This window comes from Heterodontus francisci, chromosome 26 (genome assembly GCF_036365525.1).
Source record: "Heterodontus francisci isolate sHetFra1 chromosome 26, sHetFra1.hap1, whole genome shotgun sequence".
NCBI lineage: Eukaryota > Metazoa > Chordata > Chondrichthyes > Heterodontiformes > Heterodontidae > Heterodontus > Heterodontus francisci.
This window is the reverse complement of record NC_090396.1, coordinates 30,773,979-30,794,831: the sequence shown is the minus strand read 5'-3', so window position 1 is coordinate 30,794,831 and position 20,853 is coordinate 30,773,979. Positions and strand designations below refer to the sequence as shown.

At 44.7% G+C, this 20,853-nt stretch overlaps 1 protein-coding gene across 6 annotated transcripts in view; it reads left to right on the top strand.

Moving 5' to 3' along the window:
• The window catches only part of LOC137384245 (protein shisa-6-like), a 798,965-nt gene that overhangs the window by 746,925 nt on the left and 31,187 nt on the right, over window positions 1-20,853 (top strand). For 5 of the 6 annotated variants that reach the window (XM_068057981.1, XM_068057985.1, XM_068057983.1 and 2 more), the window contains one exon: window positions 766-828. The exons of the other annotated variant lie outside the window; for it this stretch is intronic. In XM_068057981.1, the coding sequence (XP_067914082.1) occupies window positions 766-828 (63 nt within the window). The remainder of the gene's footprint in view (window positions 1-765; window positions 829-20,853) is intronic. 6 annotated transcript variants of the gene reach the window in all.

Below are 20,853 nucleotides of genomic sequence, written 5' to 3'. Positions count from 1 at the left end.
ACCAATATTTTGCTCGATTCCACTTCCTTAACGAACACTGATACAAAGTATTCATTAAATATATTAGCCTTGCCCTGTGCCTATAAACATATATTACGCTCTTTGTCCTGAATAGACCCCACTCCTCCTCTTACTACCCACTGACTATTTAAATGCCAGTAGAAGATTTTTGGGATAGAAGGGAGATAGAAAAGCTGAAATAAAAACAGAAAGTGCTGGAAATACTCAGAAGGTCTGGCAGCATCTGTGGAGAGAGAAGTAGAGTTAACGTTTCAGGTCTGTGACCTTTCATCAGATAGAAAAGCTGCTTTTATACTGGAGCAATTTAAATTCAGATTCTGAGGGAGTAGGGGAGCAGGCCACACGTGTTTACATTGCTAAATCTGAATCTTTTATCCCAGCTTGCAGACCAAAGTGAAAACTGTCGACAGGATTGTTGCCAGAAAAATCAAAATCGGATTTGGTTGCATAAATACTAGGACCCAATTCACAGACAGTGAACTCCTGGGATGCAAATTAGAATGGCAGCAACACGAAAGCAGCCAGAGAAAGACAACTTTTCTTTCTTTTCTTCTACTATCGCAAATGGATTGTTCACATTACAACAATAAAGTAAAAATCAATAAATCAGTGACATTGCAAGTGTTGGCTCAGTATTTTGCTGCATAAATGTTCAACCACTCATATACAATTGAAATGATGTTTGTAGAAATCTAATTTGCTCATATTTAGTTTTACTTTACTCCTTGTTTCTTTATGTTCCAGGCAATCATCACCACAATTATAATCACTTGGGACTGATCAGTCCAATTCAAACTCCCACAAATGGTGAGTACAAAGTGTCAGTATTGTTGAGGGACAGGAGTCTAATTCGTTGGGGCTTTTCATTCATTCCACGCCCTTTGTATTGGCAGCGGCAATGCTTGAATATAAATATCTGGGAACTGGCTGATTCAGCAGATGAACACTGATTTCATGTTATTTTAAAACTTAAACAGAAGTTAGGAATCTACATTATATCAAAGTTTGATAAACACTCTCCTGTTCCAACTTTACATTAACATTTTGTTGTGTCCTGTGTCCTCCTTTTCTTTACTCTAGACTTTGGATGAAGGACATCAGTATTAAACAAAGAATGAAATGCATTGATATAGCAGTTTATTCTCAGGGTGCCCCAAAACACTTTACAGCCAAGGAGTCACATTTGAAGGGAAGTTACTGTTGCAATGTAGGAAAATCTAGCAGCCAATTGGTGCGTAGCAAGTTCTATAAACAGCAATGAAATGAATTAGAAGATAATCAATAGCCTCATTAATGTCGAAGCATATTTTCCTAACTGACCTGGGTAAAGTGGCCAGGAAATGTAAAGGGTTATCTATCTCTTGAAAATGTTTCTGTGAAGGAAGCCCAACTTCATTTAAAAATAATGATTACTACACCAGGAGCTGAGCAATCCACTATATTACCTCAGAATATTCAGAGAAAAGTTATTTGGTGCTACAGAGCCACCCTGCAAGGTAAAGTACTCCCACCTACTCTAAGTTGCTAAAAGGTTACCCAACATTGAGTTTTTTTTTAAATATGCTCACACAACAATTTTCTCTGCATCACAATGCATAGGTTGGTATCTATGGCAACATCAGAAACCTATTCATTTTCTGTCAGGTATTTCTGTCAAAATGTTAATTACCTTTTAATCTCCCACGGTGTTGCGAGTGGAAAGACCAATCGAAGTCTTCAGGTGCAATGGGGTTCGAAGGTAGCAGATTATTGAACTAGGGTATGGAAATATAATTCACTTCCTATTTTTAAGTCTTATATCTGGTCCTTATTTTATGTGATACTTTGGTTTTAAATTATTTGTAGTCAAACAGCTAATCTTACAGCAATGTGGAAAGCAAGGTAAGTAGAGTTTGTTGCAACCTAAGAGTTTCTCTGCAATGCAGTCTGAAGAGCTGAGAGACATAAAACTGAGGCACTACATTGTTATGAATGGTGGGGCAGTAACAAGAGTGTTACAAGTTTATATGTTCAGTGCTCATTAAAAAACTGTGGATATGGGAATTTATAATGGGAAGGAGTTGACACAAAAGTGTGAGGAAAATGTGACAATAGGAAGTAAGGTATTGTAGACAGGAAGTGCACATAAGATTTTTAGTATATTGCATAGATGTTTTTAAAATTGTATTTATGATTATGCTAGAAATACTAAATAAAAGGAATTACTGATGAAGACGTCTACATAGTGACCAGAGTAATCCTTAGTCCACTGTGGTTGATATTGTTCTCTGTTACCTGAAAAACGTCTGTGTGAGTACACCTATTGTACAGGTATTTTAGACAGCTGTGTGGTAAATCCGTCACCAAGAAGCTCATTCAGACTGAGATCTGTTGCCTTAATTAGACTCATCATTCAATTCTGTCCTGACAACATCAGTGGGCTGCATTGTTTATATTTCTAGGCATTTACAGGGGAGTATTTATTATTAAAAATAATAAGCATGTATAGCATATTAATCTGCAGTAGATATTGCCTATACATAATAAAAACTATTAAAATTGAGTTGAGGAACTTCAATGTGGTTGCAATAAGACCAGCTGTGTGTAATGGTTAGTAACAGGGAGATTGGCAATTTATAGATTGGCTATCTGGAGATCGGAGTTCATTATCTAACTTGCATCTTCTTCCATAAATGCAACATCCCAGCTAAGGATAATTGGACTATTATAGTGCCAATCAAATATCGTCTCCAGTACCAAAGCTGGGGTAAATTTGCAGCAAATTGGAACAGTATGGTTAGAGGTGAGGCAAGTGTAAGTTCTGAGATTGTCATGCCACCATGTCTTAGTCCTTTGGCCCATCTTCAGTTACACTGACAAGTACCTTTTCTTTGATCAACTGGGTTTCTCATGTGTGGAAAGCCATCTTCAAGTTTAAGAGCATCCATATCAAAATACTGAAACAGTTGTAGTCTTTTTCTTTAATTCTTTCATGGGATGTGGGCATTGCTGGCAAGGCCAGCATTTATTGCCCATCCCTAATTGCCCTTGAGAAAGTGGTACTGAACTGCTTTCTTGAACCACTGAAGTCTATGTGACACCCACAGTGCTATTAGGAAGGGAGTTCCAGGATTTTGACCCAGCAACAGAGAAGGGATGGTGATATAGTTCCAAGTCAGGATGGTGTGTGGATTGTAGGGGAATTTGCAGGTGATGGTGTTCCCATACATCTGCTGCCCTTGTCCTTCTAGGTGGTAGACGTCGCGGGTTTGGAAGGTGCTGCCTGAGCAGCCTTGGTGCATTGCTGCAGTGCATCTTGTAGATGGTATACACTGCTGCCACTATGCGTCAGTGATGGAGGAGTGAATGTTGTGGATGAGGTGCCAATCAAGCAGGTTGCTTTGTCCTGGATGGTGTCGAGCTTCTTGAGTGTTGTTGGAGCTGCACCCATCCAAGCAAGTGGAGAGTATTCCATCACATTCCTGACTTATGCCTTATTGATGGTGGACAGGCTTTGACCTGCTCTTGTAGCCACGGTATTTATATGGCTGTCCAGTTCAGTTTCTGATCAATGGTAACCCCCCAGGATGTTGATAGCGAGGGATTCAGCGATTGTAATGCCATTGAATATCAAGGAGAGGTTGTCTCTTGTTGGAGATGGTCATTGCCTGTCACTAGTGTGGCGCAAATGTTACTTGCCACTTATTGCCCAAGCCTGGATATTGTCCAGGTCTTGTTGCATTTCTACGCGAACTGCTTCAGTATCTGAGGAGTCGCGAATGGTGCTGATCATTGTGTAATCATCAGTGAACATCCCAACTTCTGACTTTATGATTGAAGGAAGGTCATTGATAAAGCAGTTGAAGATGGTTGGGCCTAGGACACTACCCTGAGGAACTCCTGCAGTGATGTCCTGGAGCGGAGATGATTGACTTTCAACTACCACAACCATCTTCCTTTGCGATTCCAACCAGCGGAGAGTTTTGCCCCGGTTTCCATTGACTCCAATTTGCTAGGACTCCTTGGGACCATATTCGGTCAAATGCCGCCTGATGTCAAGGGCAGTCACTCTCACCTCAACTCTTGAGTTCAGCTCATTTGTCCATGTTTGAACCAAGGCTGTAATGAGGTCAGGAGCTGAGTGGCCCTCGCAGAACCCAAACTGAGCATCACTGAGCAGGTTATTGCTAAGCAAGTGCTGCTTGACAGCATTGTCAATAACACCTTCCATCTCTTTACTCATGATCGAGAGTAGACTGATGGGGTGGTAATTGGTCAGGTTTGATTTGTCCTGCTTTTTGTGTACAGGATATACCTGGGCAATTTTTCACATTGCCGGGTAGTTGCCAGTGTTGTAGCTGTACTGGAACAGTTTGGCTAGGGGCGCAGCAAGTTCTGGAGCACAGGTCTTCAGTACTGTTGTCGAAATGTTGTCAGGGCCTGTAGTCTTTGCAGTATCCAGTGCCTTCAGTCGTTTCTTGATATCATGTGGAGTGAATCGAATTGGCTGAAGACTGGCATCTGTGATGCTGGGGACTTCAGGAGGAGGCCAAGATGGATCATCCACTCAGCACTTCTGGCTGAAGATTGTTGCAAATACTTCAGTCCTATTTTTTGCACTGATGTGCTGGGCTCCCCCATCATTGAGGATGGGGATATTTGTGGAGCCGCATCCTCTTGTTAGTTGTTTAATTGTCCACCACCATTCATGACTGGATGTGGCAGGACTGCAGAGCTTAGCTCTGATCCATTGGTTGTGGGATCGCTTAGCTGTCTATCGCATGCTGCTTACACTGTTTGGCATGCAAGTAGTCCTGGGTTGCAGCTCACCAGGTTGACACCTCATTTTGCTGTATGCCTGATGCTGCTCCTGGCATGCCGTCCTGCACTCTTCATTGAACCAAGGTTGATCCCCCGGCGTGTTGGCAATGGTACAGTGGGGTATACGCCAGGCCATGAGGTTACAGATTGTGGTTGAGTACAATTCTGCTGCTGCTGATGGCCCACAGCGCCTCATGGATGCCCAGTTCTGTAATGCTAGGTCTGTTCTAAATCTATCACATTTAGCACGATGGTAGTGCCACACAACACGATGGAGTGTATCCTCAATGTGAAGACAGGATTTCGTCTCCACAAGGACTATGCGGTGGGCACTCCGACCAGTACTGTCATGGACAGATGCATCTGTGGCAGGAAGATTGGTAAGGATGTGGTCAAGTATGTCTTTCCCTCTTGTTGATTCCCTCACCACCTGCCGCAGACCCAGTCTAGCAGCTGTGTCCTTTACGACTCGGCTAGTTCAGTCAGCAGTGGTGCTACCAAGCTACTCTTGGTGAGAGACATTGAAGTCCCCCACGCAGAGTACATTCTGTGCTGTTGCCATCCTCAGTGCTTCCTCCAAGTGCTGTTCAACATGGAGGAGTACTGAGGAGGGCGGTAGGTGGTAATCAGCAGGAGGTTTCCTTGCCCTTGTTTGTCCTGATGCCATGAGACTTCATGGGGTCTGGAGTCAATGTTGAGGACTCCCAGGGTAACTCCCTCCCGACTGTATACCACTGTGCCACCACCTCTGTTGGGTCTGTCCTGCCGGTGGGACAGGACATACCCAGGGATGATAATGGTTGTGTATGGGACATTGTCTGTAAGGTATGATTCCATGAGTATGACTATGTGAGGCTGTTGCTCAACTAGTCTGTGGGACAGCTCTCCCAACTTTGGCACAAGCACTCAGATGTTAGTAAGGAGGACTTTGCAGGGTCGACAGGGCTGGGTTTGCCATCGTCGTTTCCGGTGCCTAGGTCGATGCCGGCTGGCCTGTTCAGTTTCATGCCTTAGAGTTTTTGGTGGTTAGGTACAACTGAGTGGCTTGCTAGCCATTTCAGAGGCATTTTAAGAGTCAACCACATTTCTGTGGGTCTGGAGTCACATGTAGACCAGACCAGGTCAGGACAGCAGATTTCCTTCCCTGAAGGACATTAGTGAACCAGATGGGACAATCGACAATGGTTTCACGACCATCATTAGACTAGCTTGATGCCACATTCGGTCAAATGCTGCCTTGATGTCATGAACAGTCACTCTCACCTCATCTCTTAAGTTCAGCTCTTTTATCCATGTTTAAACCAAGACTGTAATGAGGTAATGAGTCAAGTGGCCCTCGCGGAACCCAAACTGAGCGTCAATGAGCAGGTTATTGTTGTTTAAGTGGGGCTTGATAGCACTATCAATAACACCTTCAATCACTTTGCTGATGATCGAGAGTAGACTGATGGGGTGGTAACTAGCTGGGTTGGATTTGTCCTGCTTTTTGTGTACAGGACATACTTGGGTAATTTTCCACATTGTCAGGTAGATGCCAATGCTGTAACTGTACTGGAACAGCATGGCTAGGGACACGGCCAGTTCTGGATCTCAGGTCTTCAGGTCTTATGCCAAAATGTTGTCAGGGTCCATAGTCTTTGCAGTATCCAGTGCCTTCAGTCATTTCTTGCTATTACATGGAGTGAATCGATCCATATTTTGCAGTCAGTGGTCAAGTGATAGCACTTGCTGCTGACCTTGAAGGAAGCTGGCCACAAAGATCTAGCGATCTTTTGTGGTGTGGATTTCACCTTTCCTGATATTAATTTAATTCTGGAGCTAATGATAGGGGTTTTCTGGCATTCAGCAACAGAAATGTCATCAAGCAGGCTAAGCAGCCAATCACATTGAAGAATTCTCACAGATAGCAAACTAGGAAGTAAAAAACTCTGATTATCCTTCACTTCTTAATCACTTTACAAAGAGCAAAATAAAGATTGGAACATATGCAAGGGATGAAGGTAAAAGCTAAAATATCAAACAATTCAAAAAAATTTTAAAAATCTGGAATTTTTATTATGGAATGGAAAAATCTTTCAGGTCCAGAGAGGTGTTTCAGCAGTAATTATAACTTAGTATGCCGTTAAAAGCTCAGTTACAGCACATTCAACAAGACGTAACTTTTTCAAGGCTTTGTACAGTGAGAATAATTGTGTAAAAAGTGGAAGTTCACATCAAATCGGTGATTTATAATTGATTTCCATCTGTAAGGACTGCAATAGCACACACTGTGGAGGAGTGGAGAACCACTTCTAGATTTCTGCATTTAGCTGCCAAAAGTTGCTGTCAATTTCACAGAGTAATGATGGCGACGCAGGCAATTTCACCATCATTACAACCTGGATCAATCATTTGCTCTGCCAACACTTAGAAAGGAGACATTTAAGCTAATTTTCAGACAATATTGCAAAATACCCTTGCTAAGATAATATGCCATTTTGCCAAATTATATACTCAGGTCTAATGAATAAAATCAGTTTTTTTGAAAACCAAGGAGTCCAGTTGACCCCTGGAGAAAATGTTAGGCTATATTCATAATAGTTTATGCCAGTTGCAATTCAGTCCATTAGGAAGGAACATGGATTAGGAGTATGCCTTACAACCCCTCAAGTCTGTTCTGTCACTTTATTCGATCATGGCTGATTTGTATCTGAACTCCATATACCTAGCTGGGGTCACTCACCCTTAATGCCCTTGCCTAACAAAAATCTATTAATCTCAGTTTTGAAATTAACTATGGACCTAGCCTCAACAAGTTTTGGGGAATAGAGTTCCAGCTTTCCAATACCCCTTGTATGTAGTAGCCCTTTGTAAAATCCCCTTGAATGGCTTAACCCTCATTTTAATATTAAGTCCTTATTCTGGAGCAGAGGAAATAGTTTCTCTCTATCTATTCTATCAATGCCTCTAATCATCTTAAATATCTCAATTAGATCATTCCTTACTCTTCTATATGCAAGGAAATACAAGCCTGTTCTGTGCTATCTGTCCTCATAATTTAGCCCTTTTAGCTAGAGTATCATTCTGGTGATTTTGTGCTGCATCTCCTCCAAGGCCAACACAATCTGCCTGAGGTGCAATGCTCAAAACCAAATGCAATTATTTTTGTACCTCTCCACTAGCTTTTAATGATTAATGTTCCTGTATCCCTAAATCTGTCTCACCTTCCATAGTTCCTAGCTTCTGTCCATTTGGAAAATACTCTGGTCTATCTTTCTTTGGTCTAAAATGGATGAACGCATGCTTCTCCATATTGAACTCCATCTGCTGCAGTTTTGCCCACTCACTGCGCTGGATTGTGTTGAGGTCGTGACATCGGTATCCATGGCGGGGGCGGGTTCAGAAGATTGTACCGGCAGAGGCCCACCACGGAGCCGGATGCTGGGAGTGCCAGACCCAATCTTCCCGCCAGCGGTGAGGCTCCGTGGCAGCACTGCCCCCACCCCCGCCACTGCGTGACAGGACCTGACTTTGAATATGTAAATTAAGAAAATGAATACACGTAAATAAAATTGTCAGCGATCTTACCTGTTGCCCGGGGTCTTCTGAGCGGTAGCTGGCACTCACATGCCTTTACTTTCCCATCCAGGGAAAGCTGGCACCACCGAGATGGGGAAGAGGGCTTTCAGTGTTGTTTGGGAGTGGGGGGGGGTGGGGGTACGGGGTCAAACATGCATTAATAGTGTAGGGAAGGGGGCGAAGGGTGACCTTTGCACTTTGAACAGTTTGGTGGCGAGGAGAGGGTGGAAGATCAAGTCTTGCATTCAAGTCTTTTAGGGAGAAGGCAACTATTATCCATAAGTAAATATAAGAAATGCTGGAAATACTCAGCAATTCTGGCAGCATCTGTGGAGTTCTGATGAAGGGTCACTGACTTGAAACTTTAGCTCTGCTTCTCTCTCAACAGATGCTGCCAGACCTGCTGAGTATTTCCAGCATTTCTTGTTTTTATTTCAGATTTCCAGCATCTGCAGTATTTTGCTTTTATTATCCCTAAGTGTTTTTTGGGGAGGAAGGAGCGATATTTTTTTTATTGCCGTGGACTTGGTGGGGGTACGGTTTTAAATATTTAAATATAGCAGTAGGTCTGGCTGCCCTTTAAAAATGGGCAGCGCAAATGGCATATCATCTTGAGCTGCTACACAATAGATTGTGGCAGCATGGCAGTGTGTGGCCCACAATTTTTTCGCCCGCAGCCACTCCGAGCAGCAGGAGAATAAATTCCAGCCACGGAATCCATCAATTTCCGCTCCCATCTACATTGTTTACGGCGCCATCTAACTTGGTATCACCAACAATATTGCCCTCTGTTCATCCATCCAAGTCATTGACAAATACACTGTAAAGCTGAGGCCCCAATACAGATTCCTGGGGAACACCATAAGTCGCATCTTGCCATTTGGACTGCATATCCATTACCTTTACTCTCTGCTTTCTACCTCTTAACAGTTCCCAACCCATGTAAATAGGTTTCTTCCAATTCCACACATTTTCATTTCTGTTAATAGTCTGTCACATGGAACCTTATCAAATGCCTTCTGGAAGTCCATATAAATAACATCCATAGACAGCCTTTACCTACCACATCAGTTATCTGCTCAAAAATTTCAACTGGCTTCATTCGACAAATCCATGCTGGTTCTCTTTTAACAATTCATGTTTGTCCAAGTGCCCAGTAATTCTGACCCTAATAATAGATTCTGCGATGTTCTCACACTTCACAAACTCGTTTAAATGAATAACTGCTAAGTGAATGTTCTTAAGTGAATAGAAGCTGAACCTCACATGGTAAGCACAGCAACATTATGGTGTGCTTTACATTTTGGAAAATCTTTCAATGCTATTAAAATATATGCAAGAACTTCTGCAATGGAAATTCTTATTAACATCTCAGCATGAATCCCAGTTTAGTATAGTGAATAAAATGGATAAAGCTGATTTATTCACTGAGCATGAATTGGCTGCGACATGAAAGCTGCTATAATATACACTGAAACCGTACGTAATGTACCTTCTATTAGACATCTGAGGTACTGGGCAGGATTTTACTATGGGCTTAGGTACCCCGATGTCGAGACAAAATGAAGGTCCTGAGCCCACACTTACGGGCAACGAGACCGGCTCGATTATTTTCCCAGAGGCGGCCTCCTAATAGGCCGCATCCAGGCCTGCCATCCAATTAAAGATGGTGGGTGGGATGTAGATGCTGCTGACGCAATCAGAGGATCAGCAGCTCTAGAGCCTCGGCAGCCCCACTAGGAGAGGTGGGTGCTGCTAACGCAGGTCGCCTATCGAGAGGGAACCTCAACATGGAGACACCCCCAGAAAGGTAAGTTTTAATTTGAAAGATTTGAGGGGCCAAGCAGACAGGCCCCTCCAGATGGCCCAATGGGGCCTTCCCTCCCTGCGGCCCCCCTCTTTGGGCTATGGAGCCTCCAGCTCCGATGGTCCCCCTGGGATGCCGCAGGGAGGCCGCCTCCATGAAGCTGACTGCTTCACCACGTGGTGTGGTGGAGTGGGGGCGGAAGGAGTTCCAGTGGCCCCGAGAAATTGACCCTAAGTGGGTCATTAATGATTTAAATTGTCTGCCCGCCTCCATTCAGTGGGCAGCCATTCTGCATCTAGTTCGCCACTGCACAGTGGGCGGCACAGTGGTGCAGTGGTTAGCACCGAAGCCTCACAGCTCCAGGTTCAATTCTGGGTACTGCCTGTGTGGAGTTTGCAAGTTCTCCCTGTGTCTGCGTGGGTTTTCGCTGGGTGTTCCGGTTTCCTCCCACAGCCAAAGACGTGCAGGTTGATAGGTAAATTGGCCATTATAAATTGCCCCTAGTATAGGTAGGTGGTAGGGAAATATAGGGACAGGTGGGGATGTGGTAGGGAACATGGGATTGGTGTAGGATTGGTATAAATGGGTGGTTGATGGTCAGCACAGACTCGGTGGGCCGAAGGGCCTGTTTCAGTGCTGTATCTCTAAAAAAAAAGAAACCTCCCTAGCAGCGGGACTGCTTCGGAGAACCGTCCGGACGCGTCTCCTCATTATTTTCCCAACTCCTCCACCTCCCGGCCCAGCACCCCGGGGCCGGGAAATCCCTGCCCACTGTCTCTTTCGGTAGATTTAGGGCTTCCTGAAGTAGCAGCACAACCATGCTTACCATACAACATTAACAGCAAAAACAGCAGTTCTATAAGAAACAGCTAATATTTTCCAAAGGTCGTATGGATTTTAAGTTGTAATCTTGTGGTCATTTGCACTATTTCAGAGATTGGAATGGTATTTTTTTTCAGCTCAATGTTACAAAACGCACAAGATTGTACTGGATGGTCAATTTCGCACTTTATATTGTAAAATAATTTTAGGTCCAAGATGCCTTGTAAGCTAAATTGAGCATCACGTCAATTGCCTTTTGTCCTTTTACTCTCATTTGTGTGAAGGGTCATGCAAACTCATTCATGCCACTCTGGGGGCTGAATTTTGTTGAGCTCCCAACATCAGGCACTGTGGTGGGTGTGTGTGGGGGGGGGGTGGGGGGGTGGTGGTTGGTGCCAGAAGATCGTAGCGGCTGCGGCCTGTCACAGAGCCCGATGCTGGGATTGCCAGACCAAATCTTCCCGGCGATGACGAGGCTCCGTGTCGGCCTCCCGCCACTCGGTGATGGGACCCAACTACAAATATTTAAATAAACCTCATGAATACGTTTACATACAATTCCCCACAATCTTACTGGCTGTCCAGCATCTTCTATGCGACGGGTGGTACTCACGCGCCTTCACTTCCCCATCCAGGGAAAGCTGGCGCCATTGAGGTGGGGAAGGGGGGATCTTAGGGTATTTCGTGTTGTAGCGGGGGTGGGAGGTGGGGGTGGAAATGAGGACAATTCTGCATTTCTAGTGTGGTGGGGGTGGAGGAAGGGGTGACCTTGGCACTTTGTGCAGTTGGGGCCAGGAAAAAATCAACTCTGCAATTTAAGTGTTTTGGGAGGGGGAGCGGGGCAAGAATTTATTTACGATGTAGTGGGGGGTGGGGGGTGGTGCAGGCTTCATCGCTAGTTTCAGTGCTGGTCTGGCAGCCCTTTAAAAATGGCGCCTGCACAGAGGCAGCTGACGCTGTTCATGGTTTCGTTGAGGCCACCCCCGCCTTGTGATTGGGGTGGGTCAGCCCATCCTGCATATTTAAATGAACCGCTGCACGATAGATTACGGCGGCGTGGCAGCGCACGGCCCATGCGTGTGGGCCACCATTTTGTTCGCCCACCGCTGCGCCCGGTGGCGCGATAAGAAAATTCAGCCCTAAGTTGTGCCTGCTGCTGTGTACATGGTGCGAGTGATAAGGTCGTCATTGATGGGAAATCACCTCTCAAATTCCTTCGTGCTTTTATCCCTTCTGGTGATACACCTGCTGAATCCCAACTGACTTAAATTACATATATTGTGATGAGGGCCAATGGTGCTGCAGTTCAGAGATGCACTCAATGAACCCTGCCCTGTTGCTTTGCCAGTTGCTGCAGAATACTCGACTCCACAGGAAGGGCTGCCACTCTCTCAACATACAGATTGCACGTAACAACGTGCAGACATTGTTGGGTTTAGTTGTATTTGTAGGAGTAGCGTTGCAGGGCGATCTAGAGAAAATCATAGACTCCGGTAAAGGATAACTAACAGCTCTTGATTATTTACAGTTACGAAACACCTAAGCTAGCATCTTGCTGTATCATCTTCTCATGCCTGTGTCATGTGACTGTTACATCATTGCTCGTACCATAGGAGGGGGTCTCTCACTGTCGTTGGTATTAACCCTTTACATCCTTATACTACAGACATGTCAATGCACATTTTATACTGGGAATGATCCCAGGGAAAACAACACTTCTTAATACTCATGCGGTTTTGGTCACAGTCTGTGCCCTCGATTGTCGATTGCACCCAAAGCAGAAACTCTACCCCAGGAAAACTTAGACTGAAAATTATAAGCTGCAGGTACTGCTAGTATCAGCTGAGACAGGTGGAGAAGGGAGTTTTTGAGTCTGGAAAGTTTCAGTAGTGATTTCTACAGCTGGAAAAGACATCCCATAGCAATGTTTCTTGGCATTCTGCTTATACACATTTGGACGTTCTCCTCTCTGGCCAGAATTTTTTTGTTGGGCAGGAGGCCCCGTTCACCAGTCGAAAAGTGAGTGACGAACCCGCCTCTGCCAGGCCTGGGGAGCCAGGCTGGGATTTTTTGCTCCCCAGGCCTTTAATTGGTCTTGGGCAGGACTTCCACTTCCTTGAGGCAGAAAGCCCCACCTAATTGGCTGGCAGCTCCATCAGCAGGCCAGCAGCACCACCAGGAGCAGTGACCACTGCTGGGACTACACCCAGCCATCGGAGGAAGAGGAAGGTGACTCGGCAAAGGAGTTAAGTTTTTGGGGCTTCGCCGGGGACAATTGGTCTGGCCTCGGTGAGGCAAGGAGGATCGGTTAGGGGGCGGGGGAGTGTGGTGCATTGGGGGTAGTTGGGGCTTTGGCAGCGGCCCTGTGGTGAACAGGGTGCCCAATCAGGAGGTTCCCCCCCCACCAGCCTGCAAGAAAGCTGCCTGATTTCACCAGGCGGGTTTCTTGAGGTCTTAGCCACCCAGCAGCCAAGGGTAAAATACCCATGGCAGTGAGCAGAGACCCTTAAGTGCCAAGTAATTGGTCACTTAAGGGCTTTGATTGGCCTAGGCCAGGTGGGCCGTTTCTAGCCGCCACCGCCCAGCGTAAAATTGCAGCGGGGACAGGAAGGGGTGGGAAACGCCCCCCCCCCCCCCCCCCCCCCCCCCCCACCCACCCCCGACTCTCACTCAATTTTACACTACCCCCACCACCAGCCTGCTCGTTTGGGGGGCGTAAATTTCCGGCCTCTGTTTCAGAGAGTGCCAAAACAGATAATCAGCCCCCTACCCAGAGGTTTTTATAGGAGCAGGTATGGCATTTGTCATTCCTAGTGGGCATAGTCTTGTATGCCACTTCCCTGGCAGAGAAGAAACACAGGATGCAGGAGAGTCAGACAGTGTTTAAGAAAGTTGCAGCTCATAAGATATACACCCCACATGGAACATACAGGTCATGTAATGTCATTGTGTATAAGAGATTGAGTGTGACAACATGCCTATGTGTCAATGCATGATTTGCTGGAAGTTTTTACAATGACCTCATCTTTCAAAATTTGGCTTTCACTGTCCTTTAAGGAAGAAAATCACATCAAAGCATGGTTTCTTTCTGATAAAGCCGAGCCCTTTGCTTCCACTACCAGTGGCATGAACAGCAGCAGTGGAAGACAGTCTAAATCAAATTTACATCCATGCCTCTCAGTATTTTAAAGATCTGCATCACCGCATTCCCTTTCCCATTTTTGTTTTATCATTGGGATGTGAAAAAGATACACACGAGCTAGTTGCCTCAGTCATTGCTAGACAGAAGGAAAGCAAAATGAAATTCAACCCGATTAGCTCATCCTGATATTTAGATCCATGTTCAACCATTCTGCTCCCCTGTGCTGGCACTCCACCTGAGAAGATCTACTCCCTATTAAATCTGAAATCTATCCACATCTCTTTAAAATGCTTCACCTCAAATTGCATTCAAACCCATTAGGTAGCAGTCAACGCCACAAATTATCAACATCTCAGGGGGAAGTAGTCAATTCATTTAGCTGCAAGTTTCTTTAGCTTATAATCATATTTTCTTTGCAATCACATTCATAAAAGGAGATGTTAACAAGTGAGTTCTTTATTAATTTTAATACTCTTTAAGATAATCAACCAATTTATCAACAATCAAAATACTTGGGACTGAAATCCTATTGTGTGCAATTTCAAAATAATGACTTAAAGCATTACACACAATAATTTGCATGAACTAAAAACAGCACATAGAGCAACTTCAGTTCCTGTTGTATATTGTGCATCTCCAATGACAGCTTGCAGTTATACCTCAAAGACTTGCATTTCATTAGCACCTGTCATGACCTCAGGGTGTTGCAAAGCAATCAGCAGCCAATGAAGTATTTTTGAAGTGTAGTCATTGTTGTAACATGGGAAACGCAGCAGCCAATTTGTGCAGAGCAAGCTCCCACAAACAAATGTGATATGACCAGATAATGTTTTTGTGATGCTGAATGAGGAATAAATCTTAGGCAGGACACCTTAGATAACTCCCCTGTTCTTTCATAAAGTACCATTGGATCTTTTATGTCCACCTGAGGGCAAACAAGGCCTCGGTTTAACATCTCATCCAAAAGATGGCACCTCCGACAGTGCAGCACTCCCTCAATACTGCACTGGAGTGTCAGCCTGGAATTTTGTGGTGACTGGAATTTTACGTTGAGTGGGAGACCCGGCCAAAAAGTCAGTGGTGAGGCTGCCAAGCCAGGATTTAACGTGCCTGAGGCCCTTAATTGGCCTTGGGTGGGACTTACACCCCTCTGAGACAGGAAGTCCCACCTCCAAGAGCAGCAGGCCAGCAGCTCTCAGACACAGCAGCACCACCAGGAGCGATGGTCACTACTGGGACTGCACCCAGCCACACCAGCAAGGGGGGCTCCAGCCTGGAAACAAGGTAAGTATCTGGGGACAATTAGCCAGGCCCCGGCGAGGCAAGGGAGCATTGGTTGGGTGGAGGGGTGGAGGGGTGGGGGGGGGGGTGTGGGAGTGTAGTGCAGTGGTGGCAGTTGGGCCATGGGGTGGGCCCTCCATGAGGTACAGAGTGCCTGATCAGGAGGACACCCCCCCATCCCCAGTCCACAAGGAGGCTGCCACATTTTACTGGGCGGTCTCCGGGGGGTCTTCAGCTGCCCACCGGCCGCTGGTAAAATACCAGCAGCGGCAGGAGGAGGCCCTTAAGTGGCAGTTAATTGGCCACTTAAGGTCCTTGATTGACCTGGGGTGGGCAGGCCGTTTCTCGCCACTGCCACCCCGTGTAAGATTGCAGCAGGGGTGGGAAGGCATGGAAACAGCAACCCCCAACTCCCACTCAATTTTACAACCCCTCCCAGCAGGGGTGTAAAATTCCAGACAAAGTCTCTGGCGTGGGATGTGAACCTGAAACCTTTTGACTCAAGAGTGTGAACAACTAAGCCATGGCTGGCACTCAAAATATCCCACAGTATTTCAGAGCATAATCAGACAATAATGGACGCTGAGCCAGAGAAGGAGATGGTAGAAAGGCTGACCAAAAATTTGATCAAAGTGGTGGGTTTTATGGAGGGTCACAGTAAAGTCATGGTGGCAAGGCTTTGTTTGCAAATGCATGGACATTCTGGAGGAAAATGCAGAGAAGAGTTTCTCAGAACTTTGAAATGGTTTCCTGATCTCACCTGTTAAAAGGCATCATGCGGGATGGCAGGAAAATCAAAGGCAATGCAACGTGGCAACCTTCTTAGCCACAGGAATTGGAAGACATGAATTAGGACAAAATTGAGCAATTTCATATCACTACAAACTTAGTGTCATAGAGAGTCAGAGTCAGAGAGATACAGCACTGAAACAGGCCCTTCGGCCCACCGAGTCTGTGCCGACCAACAACCACCCATTTATTCTAATCCTACATTAATCCCATATTCCCTACCACATCCCCACCATTCTCCTACCACCTACCTACACTAGGGGCAATTTACAATGGCCAATTTACCTATCAACCTGCAAGTCTTTGGCTGTGGGAGGAAACCGGAGCACCCAGTGGAAACCCACGCGGTCACAGGGAGAACTTGCAAACTCCCTCACAGGGAGAATTTAAAATAAACTTTGGTGGAATTAGTTTACAGATGAATTAAGGTTAGAGTTGAATAAACAAGCCATATTAATACAAATGGGGGTTTTCATACACTCTGATGTACCATCATCAGAAGACTCCACAGAAGAAATGTTTTATATCAGTTATTATGTAGGCAGATTGTGAATTGCTTAATGTGGCAGCACATTGTAAAGACAACCAATTAAATGTCCATCAGACAGTTTGATTAACATCAAATCACTCATGTAAAAAGCAGGCAACATATAATTTCCTTTTACCAAGACAGGCTATTAATATTTGTGATTTGAGGTTTACAACCTTGCTGACTATCAAGATTCATTGCCATTTTCAATATGTCAGCTTTAGACAGGAATTTTAAAGCATTTTAGTTATTTGCCCATAGTTTTCTTTTTGAACTTATTCACCTTTGTGCTTCAAAGGTCTCAAAGAAAACTCTATCATTTTGAAGTTGCATGAAACCTCTCAAATGATTAAAGTCTCTGATTTGCAATTAAAATGCCAATAGTAACTAGCCAGGGTAGAATCATTGCTTTTGATTTTCATGAGAAATCTCAGTGAAGGGTCAAGGGCCATAAGACAGGACATCACTAAGGTTGGAAACAGTGGGAGAGAAAAATTGGATAAATAAAGTGGTAGTGAGATGACACCAAGTCTCAGAATTATTCAACACAGAGGAGGCAATTTAGCCCATCATGCCTGTGCTGGATCTTTTTAGTCACACTCTCCTGCTCTATAGCCCTGAAATCTTTCCTTTTCAAGTATATATTTGAAAGTTACTATTTGAATCTGCATCCTTCTCTTACAGGCAGTGCATTCCATATCATAACTTGCTGCATAAAATAAATTCCCATCTCCCCATGATTCCTGACCCAATTTATTTGCACCTGTATCCTCGAGTTATGAACCCTCCTGCCAATGGCAACAGTTTCTTCCTATCTATTCTATCAAAACCCCTCAATTTTGAACACCTTTATCAAATCTCCTTTTAACCTTCTTTGCCCTAAGGACAACAATCCCAGCTTCTCTTGTCTCTTCACGCAACTGAAGTCCCTCATCCCTGCTCTGTAACCACTCCAAGTTTTATTATAAAAATATGTTAATTGTAGGAGAGGGTGGTAAATAGTTCCATTGTTTTAAGGTCCTAGGAAAGAATGTGTTAAAGTAAGAGGTAGTGCAGTGATTTCAAATGAAAGGTTCACAGAAGTGTTATTCATGCCAGTTCTCCATGTACCAGCAGGGTTTGAAGTGGGTCCTGATATTTTTCATGTGAGCCAGGGGACCACTCGGTTCCCAGGCATAAAGGAAAGGAAGAGAGGACTGATTCCGCAATGTAGAGTCTCCACCTACTTTGTTGCCTCGGAATTTCCAGTGGGGGTGGCGTGCATAAAGATGTTGACAGTAGCACATATGGTGCCAGGCTGCTGCCCGGCCCACCCCCTTAAATTGAAGAGTTTGATTGGGGCAAGCAGCATATTCTGGGATGCCTCAAAAAGCTGAAGTGAAATCCATTAGCAAGTTTCCACTTAATCCTTGGCCAGGTGATTCCTATAGCTGGCAGCCATTGCCTTCAAGCCTGCAGCACCAGTTCAAATCCCACACTAGGTGCAGGCTCCTGCCAAGGAGTGGGCCTCCACCTGGGGAATGTTTAAACTAATCGAATGGCCTGCTTGTCGAAAGCGAGAAGATGTTAGGCAGTGCAAACGGAAAGGAGGAAAATCAAGGTCATGGATTGCTCAGACCTTTAGGCATGAATTAGAGTAACAAACATGTTACTGAGAGAGTGTGGATTGACAAATTCACAAAGAAGTCCTCATTTCATTCGTAAGAGTACAGGAAACATGTTAGGGGAAAGCTCATGCGAGAAACAAACAAATCAGAAAAAATGTGATGGGGTAATTTTCATCATGGTTTGCAGGTGTTAAACTGGTGATCGTGGATCAAATGCCCATTATACATCCCACGCAAGTTTACTCTCTAATCGGACAGAGTGTGAAGCAGACGGCCAATCTTCAGCTGTCAGTTTTCTGTCCATGCCCAGGTGAAAATTACCCCCATTGAAACTTAAGTCATAAATTTATTTTTAAAGGATCAATTTTACAAACTAAGGATTTATTTCCCCCATTCAACACCTCTCCGTCAGCAAAGTGGGTGAGGTAATGAAGACACTGCGCGCTTGTGGACAAGTATGATGCGAATCATCATATATCCTGAGTACAAGATACATTAACAGCTACCTCTTTGATGTAAACACCTTACATAGAATTCTGGTTGGAAGAATAAGGAGGCCACACTGCTTGGAAAACAGGAGTCTAAAAGGGTAGAAGGGCAATGAGACCTCAGGGTGCAGATACACAAATCATCAAAAGTAGAGACATAGTGCTGAATTCACGACTGGTGAATAAATGAGGGCCGCACGCCAAAGAGCCACTGCAGTTCCAAGCGCAGAGGCTCATTTAAATGGCCGGGGCAGGCCAGCCCTGACCACAGAGGGGGCGGGGCTCTCCATCCCTGGCAATGGCGTTAGCTGCCTGTGCACAGGTGCTGATGCATTTTTAAAGGGCCGTTAACCCTACCAGTAAATTGAAATATTTAAAGATACATTAAATAAAATAAAAACATCTCTTTTTCCCCTCTCCCACCCCCATAACAATTAAATTAATTTGCCCTTCCCCCCCAAAACACTTACCTTTACTCCCTGACCTACCCCGCCCTCCAACTGCACAAACTTCAAACTATTAACCTTCCCACCATCACCTACACCCGTGACGTTCATTTGACCCCGTTCTCCCCTCCCCACCTCCCGCACTGAAAACTACCTCCTCCTGCCTCCCCACCAGTGTTGCATCTTGTTTCCCTGGGCGGGGATCCAAAGGCGCGGCAATGCCAGGGTGAAGATTGCGGCGGGACCTCAAGAGGCAACAGGAAAGTCACTAATGCAGGTAATTTAAATTTATTCTAATATTTAGATTATAGTCCCGTCCCCGAGCGGCAGGGGGCCGCCATGAGGTCTCGTGCCACTGGCAATATCGGGCCAGGCCCTGCCAGCGCTGAGGTGTATGGCAGGCCTCATCCAGGGCCATCTTCAGGCTTCGCCCCTGCCACGGATCCAGACGTCGAGAGCTCCTTAAAATCCAGCCTATAGTTTAATAAGGCCATGCAAGGAAGAAAAGTACTGAGGTTCATTTCAAGGGGATAGAATTGAAAGCAGGGAAGTTATGTTGAATCTGTATAGAACCTTGGTTACATCACACTTGGAGTACTGTGCAAAGTTCTGGTCTCCATATTATAAAAAAGACATAGAAACATTGAAAAAGTTACAAGATCAACAAGGATGATAGTGGAACTGAAAAATTATACCTATTAAGAAAGATGTTTGTAAAGTGCACATTATCCCACAAAGAATGATCATCCGCATAACATTCAATGGGTATCCTACCTCCAGTCTGTCCCTTGTTCCGAATCACACCTAAAATATTTGACAAACAGAACCCCATATCCACTACCTCCACAAGACAGTATTTCCACAGCTAAAGTGCTTTTAACAATCTTATTTTCTTAGCTTCCCAAGCTAAAAAGGACAACATCTCCCATTTTCACCCATCAGAAATATTATGAAAGCAGCTGCACTCGAATACCCATCAGGAAGCATCACATGTGAAGCATCACTAAAAATTATTAGCTTCATGTTTTTTGGATCACCTAAGGATGGGAACTTCAGTACACATTTCTCCAGATTTAGTTTTTTTTTAAACTTTTATTTGCCTTTAAAACAAACATTCTCAACTTTCTGGTATTTCATCATCATAATTAACTCCAGCACATCAAAACTCGCATCAGGTCTCAGACAAGCAGGTTAATTAACTAACCAAGCTTCGTAATTGCTCGGTCTCCTTAGATATATCATTATCTTTCAGTGATGACCCAACACAATTAACCAGGATGGGAGCAATACTCTCCAAATAGGATTGTTGACAGTTATTCCAGACTTATCCTGCTTAATATCTAAATCAATATATTTAAAAGGCCCCACAAGCCTCACTCCCAATATTTTTAATCTTAACATTTCTCAATCTGCAGTACCACCCCATTAAAGAGATCAATGTACATCATGAAGAATGCCTGAAAGTTTCCCTTTATGATACCAAAATTGCATTGCAGGATCTGCCTTTAGTTGAACACAGCCAATTTTCAGCAAACCAGATCTCACTGAGAAATACCACACCCT